General features: G+C 30.5%; 1 protein-coding gene across 1 annotated transcript; it reads right to left on the bottom strand.

Moving 5' to 3' along the window:
* Positions 1-350: 350 nt before the first annotated feature.
* Positions 351-4,966, bottom strand: LOC106684321 (digestive cysteine proteinase 1). Its single transcript, XM_014426331.2, has 7 exons — positions 4,863-4,966; positions 1,754-1,862; positions 1,483-1,635; positions 1,222-1,401; positions 950-1,141; positions 703-868; positions 351-598 (listed from the first exon to the last, which is right to left on the bottom strand). The coding sequence occupies exons 2-7, from the start codon at positions 1,853-1,855 to the stop codon at positions 393-395; spliced, it is 999 nt and encodes a 332-aa protein (XP_014281817.1). The 5' UTR covers positions 1,856-1,862; positions 4,863-4,966; the 3' UTR covers positions 351-392.
* Positions 4,967-6,875: the final 1,909 nt, after the last annotated feature.

Raw genomic sequence — 6,875 nt, forward strand, 5'->3', positions numbered from 1 at the left:
AGGTTTTATTTGAATCAATAGTAGTACATTTATTGAATGGTATTTTTGCGATATACCAACTCATTTGTTGTTTATAGAAAAGAAATAATTTAATTTGTAACTCTTGACAGGGGAAAATTTAAATTTTGAAGTAAATTGAATATATTTTTTGTGTAGAATTTTAATATATCAAAACAACTTTTTGTTGAAAATTCCTCATTTTTAAATTGATACGATTCCGAAAAGATTGACCTTAGCTTTTTCAATGCCTTAAGTTATTTGATCCTTTAAATTTCCCTTATTCAAAAGACATTAGGAGGTGAATTATATTGGAAGGTGTGGATTATATTGGATAAATCATTACAATAATGTATTAAGAATACAAATTTATTTCAATACCATCCAGGAATTTATTACACAGTTGGATAGCTGGCCTTTGTAGCGATTCCACAATTGTTATTCTTGTTTCTTGTCATTTTGATGTAGCCACTGATACCCCAATCCTCACCCCAGGAGTTCTTCACCAGCCAGTAGTCTTTGCCGTTGTCGGATCCGTATCCGACTGCCAAAACAGCGTGGTCTAGATCCTCAGTACTGCAGCTCGCCACGTAGTAGATTCCTATTCAACATATACAATATTAATTCTTAGTTGGAGAGAAATAATTTTAAACGTATATTTCCCTACATCATAGTTTAATGCTAGTTACATCTTATACTCATTACCTGATTCGTATAACTGAAATTGATAAGAACTTGCGTCGATAGCCACAGATACAGGTCCAATGTTGGCCACTGCGGTTTGGAGAGCTGTTTCGTTACCTTTAGGAATATCAACGTATCCAGTGATCGTGGCTCCAACGCTTGCCGATTTGAAAGCACAGCTATCATCCTAAGGAACCATCTAGTTAGTGCCATATCACTAGTAATGTTATTATTAAGATATTTACAATATTCAGTGGATTAAATATACTTCGCCAGTGTAAGGGTAAGATTCTTCGGTGTCTATCCCGTTATTTTTCTTAACATATTCAAACGCCCAATCCATCCAACCTCCAGAACAGCCTAGATTTCCCTCGTCTTTTGAACAATCAATTAAGTTCTGTTCGCTGAGAGATACGAGCTTGCCAGTTTTCAAGAAATGTTGACCTTCGATTGATCCAGTCTGTTGGGAACAGATTTTAATATAAACGACAAATATTCCACGATTGCCTTGGATTATGGAAATTTATCATATAATCTTACCGTAGAGAATGCCCAACAAGATCCACAACCTCCTTGATTCTTGATAGGTGTGACGGCACCTTTTGTTCTCCAATCAACACTATCCGGGAGTTTTACGTTTGCTGATGAGACATAATGTTCTGTAGCGCGTGATATAGGTGCTTTATAACCCTTCATTAGCTTCCTGAATTCGGTTGAAGTCTATAGAATAAAAAAGAATACCAGTCAGAAGCCATTAATCAATGAAAAGGAAAATATGTAAACTATATAAATTATACTTACAAGATCAGCGAAGTTATTTATTCCCAACCTGTATGTCTCAGCCCCATTGTCGTACAGTTTATTATGTTTCACGACACGGAACTTATTATCTAAGTATATGTTCTTTCTTAATTGGTCTTCTTCTTTTGTTGCGTAACTCTTCCCGTATTTGCTCTAACAAAATGAATTAATTTCAGTATTTGTAAGTCAATTTAATTCAGCTCTTGTTTAAAAATAATATTGATTTTTTTTTTAACTATATTGGAAAAATTATGCGTTCTCCACTGGTTACCTTATAAGCGTTCCATTCCTCTTCTTCATTTGGATTCAGAGGAATCGAAAATGCTGATGAAACCAGGATTAATGTGAAATATAACACTAATGTTAACTCCATCTTCTAACTGAAAATTTAAAGTATTATCAGTTTATTTAACTATATAGTTTTATAAAATTAAACTCGTTCGTCGATTTTGGTTTGTAAAATTAATGAAATTATTATAAAGTTTTCAATAATAAACCTTTGTAAACGACAAAGAAAACAAATTAAACACCCACTCAAAATTTGTGAGTATCAGAAAAAAAAAATCAAGATGTGTTGAAACCAAACATCGAATAATGTGAATTTTCTCTGAAATTACGAGGCTGATATGTTTGAGATTTGGTACCGAAGACATGAATTACCCGGCAAAAAAATCCGAATTCGTTATTGCCGTTAGCCAATTCATTTCAAAATGACAACAACATCTCGCCTATTTGTGAAAATAGAAGAAAATTATTACACGATTATTCCAACGATCGGCTAAACACATGGAAAACTTACGGGGGCATGCTTAGTAAGGCTTTTACATTCCAAACGATATACCGACACCCATGCTGTATGCAGTCCACTGCATTTAGCGGAACTATTATGCTGAGTTTTTTCACCAAAGTAACAACAGGTAACCCAAAAATGATCCTCTAAATTTTCTTAACATTTACCTTCTCTTTTCAAAATGACGCCTGGTTAAATGATTCCGAGGCCTATATCTCAGTCATTTTCCAAAAAAAAAAAAGGAAAAATAATTGGAATTATTATTGTTATATGGGCGACAGAAAATGGAGGTCTAAGTCCTCCCGCGATATATAAGGAAATACATCGTGCGTTTCTTGAAGTGGTTTATTAGTAGGGTGGGTTCGGCACTCTCATGACTATTTTTTGTGAGTGCCACATTGGCTAACGGGCCTCACAAATGCCCGGGGGAGGTTGTGGGTGAGTTTTCGAATTATTTTCTCAAATTCTTAATAACAAAAATAACTCCGGTTAGAAGTTATTTTAAAATCCAGAGCTGTTATTTTAAAAGTAATGAGTTTCAAATAAAATAAATCCAACTAAATTAAAATATTTTAAATGTATTCATATGTTTTTAAGAGTAATCTGTTGAGGTTCTCTCGGAAACTGGTTCAATTGTTGGCATATGCCTAAAAATAACTTGGAAACTATATGTATTTCGAAAAATTCGAAAAAGCATCATGAGATTGTAAACAATTAAATCGGCTGCGAAGGTGTTAACTCAGTCATCATTTTCGAAGATACTGACAATTTTTGTAATAGACTTCGAACAGAAAACAGTTACGAAAGTTGTCTTAGTGGACACATAAAATATTTTATTATTTGTTATTTACTGACGCAATAAAATATTTAATTCAAATAATAAACCAATATGTTAATATTAATAATAAGCAACGTTTTTTCGTTGTTTGCACTTATTTAACAATAAACTTCTTAAATTCACACATATACATTTATTTTAATATTTACAAGTCAACCAACATTCCAAAACTGTCCACTTCCATTTTCAACATTTCTTCGTAAATCTTTGAACTGAAAATGTACTTTGCAAGTTTTAAGAGTTTTGAACAATTTTACAAAATCCGTTACTTCAATACTCATCAATATTTTAAACATAAATGTTAATGGCAGTGTCTGGAGGTAAAACAATTATAAAGTAAAATTTCTTGTTAATTTTTGTTATAGAACAATATGCCCAGGCCATAAAAAATATATCCGGTTAGAGGGAAATTTGAATGTTTATGCTATAAGTATTCTCAACATAGACTAGAAATATGAACCTCTGCCATCTTAGAAGGGCTGCAACGAACTTGTTATTTTTTGCGATGTCTTAATTCCTGCCCAGTATTTTCTGTGGAAAAATTAATTTAACTTTTACTTAGGCTACAAGTACAGTAAATGTCCTTAAAAAGTAGGTATTGAATTATTTAAGGAGCAAGCCTCTGAAAATTAATTTTTACCAGAAAAACCTAAAATTTCACTTTTCTCCATTCAACGGTCCATTGCCTTAAAACTGTATACGACACGAAAAAACAGTAGTATTTTTTGTAAATTAGAGTCATTTTGCTAAATCGTGAGCTCTTTATGTTCAATTATTTCCTAGGTTTTTTCCAATTAATGAAAAATCTTATTTTTTTATTTGTTTTGACAAATATCATGGAAATTACTACTACTATGAAATGTTTTTTAAAACCTGTCCTACATTTATGTAGCTTTAATTTAAGTTCACATAGAAATCTGTACGCCTATTAATTCCTGAAATACAATTGTATCAATTATGTACGTAAGTACATTTAGTTTGAAATAACGATACAATTTGTGAATTTATTTTTGTAAATATTATAAACCCTACTTATCAAATTAAATAATATCTACGGTATAATGATACTCCAACGAGGACATTATCATTATCATTAACTACTCCTTGGTTTACTTAACGAGATTTAATATAAGTGCATATTGATACTTCTACATCGAATTATTCCCGATATATCAAAATTTTCTCCAGTATAGGACTCCAATGGGGAGTCTTGGCCAAAAAAAAAATAAATAAATAAAAATAAAATTTTCTCCATGAAATGAACTTCGGTGCCTTGAAACTAAAATAGTTTAAAATATTTTTCAATTACTTTTACTCCTGCGCCTGCTATAAAGCCTAAAATAAAATGAGACCAAAGATATTGGCAGAAAATAAAAAAAAATTTCATAGTTAATTAATCTTTAAATTTGAAAAAAAGTTCCAAAATATTAGTTTGCAACATATTTAAGATGTTATATAACATATAATCTAATTAATAATGTATAATACTAAAAAAAAGTTTTTAACATATAAAGTGAAGTAAATGCCTGTTAGAGGTATGTACTACAAATGTAGGGGGAGGGAAGAGTCTCCAAACGTCAATAATCAATGTGTGAAGAAGTAATAAATAAAATGGAAATGTAAGTTTAAATATTGCTACCCTGATTAAAATAAAATAAAAAACTTCCCACTAATAAGTTCGTTTTATCGGAATCTTTGTAAATAATAGTTTGCAATAAGACTACACCTGGAATATTTAGGGAATGTTCCTACCTTCCTCTCGGGTAGATGTCTTTTCAACTGAAACTGGTGCTCATTTGTTTTTCTTTGGTAAAATGGTCTTTTTATAGGTAGGCCGGATTAGAAGCTTATCTTACTGAATGAGAGATGCCACTTATTCGATAAAGCACTCGCAACAAACCAGATATCAAAATGATAAATATAAATAATCCAATAATGTACACCCTCTTCGTAGGGTATTCGCTTAAGGCCGTGTAGAGTTATTATTATTATTACTAAAGTTATTCGCTTTAGGTCCTGCAAGAAGGGATACTACTCTCTGTAAGCCAAAAAGCTTACATTCGAGAGGGTAGCAAGTTGCACAAGTACTCGTTACAGATCCTGGGGAAAGGACAGATGGTATTGAATAGAGGAGAGAAGGAAGAGTAGAATAATAACAACTTATTATATCTATAAATTTCGATAGAATATTCTGATCCGCCATTGTGTATTATCTGCCTCCTAAGGACATGAATCCGTGAAACGGACTTAAGTTCATTTGCCCTAGCGGCACTTATGGGCTTTCATACGCCATCGAGAGATGTCACGTATAAGACGTTAACTTTCCATTCGATTGAAAGCCAATTAAATCTTCACTTTTAAACATTATTCTAATTCTGAATCTTCAACTTCTCCTAGTTTTAACCACAATTTTAATAGTAAATGCATAAAATGTATTAAATAATAACTAAGGTTCTTCAATATTCTGTCTATATCGACCAATGTCCTTCAAAGTTGAAATCACAATTTATCATCAACATTGCTTTCTATTCCTTATAATCTTCTTTTTTCATTATAGCCACCCTTTTTGTTTTATCAGATTTTATGATCCATAAGTATTTTTATACCATATTTTTCTTTTTAAATTCCAAAAGAGATTTTATATCATTTTTCCATAATTCTAATAGTTTATTTTCTTTATTATTATTATTCCTCCTATTTTTATCAATATAGTTACCTATTTTTCTGATTATATTGTTCCAAAGACTATTTTTGTGATTTTCATATGTCTCCATGTTTCTAAGAATTATTTCTACATCTGTTATCAATATGATTACGTCATTTCTTATGTCTTTTGGAAACATGTTAACGTTAACCCCTAGACTTAGAACATTTATAATATTATTTGGAATTTTTCTATTTGTTAAATTTTTCACCAAATTCATCTTATATAGGTCTTCGTATTTATTGATGATTTCTTTATTACTATTATTTTCAGAAGAGAATTAAATTTGTTAGGAATATTATTGCTAGAGATAAATGTCTTGTTCAGATCCTTTTTTAAGTACTCCCTATTATACGGTTTATTAATTTTAACCTTTATTATTTTGTTTATTTTTTTTGTTAATTGTAATTTATATTTATTTAAATGATCTATTCTCCATTTTGTACAGAACTCCTCAATCCTTTCTTTGTATTGGGGATACTGTAATTTAAAACTGTCCATTTTATTTTTTAATTTATTTATGATATCATTCTTTTACCAATTATTAAATAAAACAGTTCGCTACTAAATTCAATTGAGCCGTGGCTGAGATAAAAAATAAAGTCAACAATTTTTAGCATTTTACCATATGAGCCAAAAAAAATTATAATTAAAAAAGAGTGGTTGATCTCTCAGCAAAAAACAAAACTGGTTGAAATTTGTGCTTTTTTTAGTATTGTCGATCGATATTAAGGTGTTATTTGTTTAACAATTACATATAAATTATATGCAGTAACACAACGGTATACTTTTCTCCTGGAGCGCACAGAGCTATAACCGATAAAGAAAAAAAGTAACCTGGAAATCGTAAAAAAAGAGCTCAAATGATTTCATTATTTGTTTTGCACTTTTTGTCCAAATAAATACAAGCAATCAAATCTAAATTGATGATGTTCCAGGTTTAGAGTTTTTTTTTTTTTTGAAATTGATAGATTTATTTATTGATAGATATTACAATCTGCCACACAGTTGTGGGCAATAGGTAATATTGATGAATGATCTCATACATACTAAAATAAAAA

The sequence above is a fragment of the Halyomorpha halys genome, unplaced genomic scaffold (assembly GCF_000696795.3).
Source record: "Halyomorpha halys isolate HHAL.00 unplaced genomic scaffold, Hhal_1.1 Scaffold570.1, whole genome shotgun sequence".
Taxonomy (NCBI): domain Eukaryota; kingdom Metazoa; phylum Arthropoda; class Insecta; order Hemiptera; family Pentatomidae; genus Halyomorpha; species Halyomorpha halys.

Bases quoted from the DNA above. Each gene is read 5' to 3' on its own strand.
- LOC106684321 (XM_014426331.2), bottom strand. From the start codon at position 1,855: ATGGAGTTAACATTAGTGTTATATTTCACATTAATCCTGGTTTCATCA. The intron at 1,402-1,482 runs GTAAGTATAATT...TTTATTCTATAG, and splicing joins TAAATAACTTCGCTGATCTT to ACTTCAACCGAATTCAGGAA. The intron at 1,142-1,221 runs GTAAGATTATAT...TGTTCCCAACAG, and splicing joins CTTGTTGGGCATTCTCTACG to ACTGGATCAATCGAAGGTCA.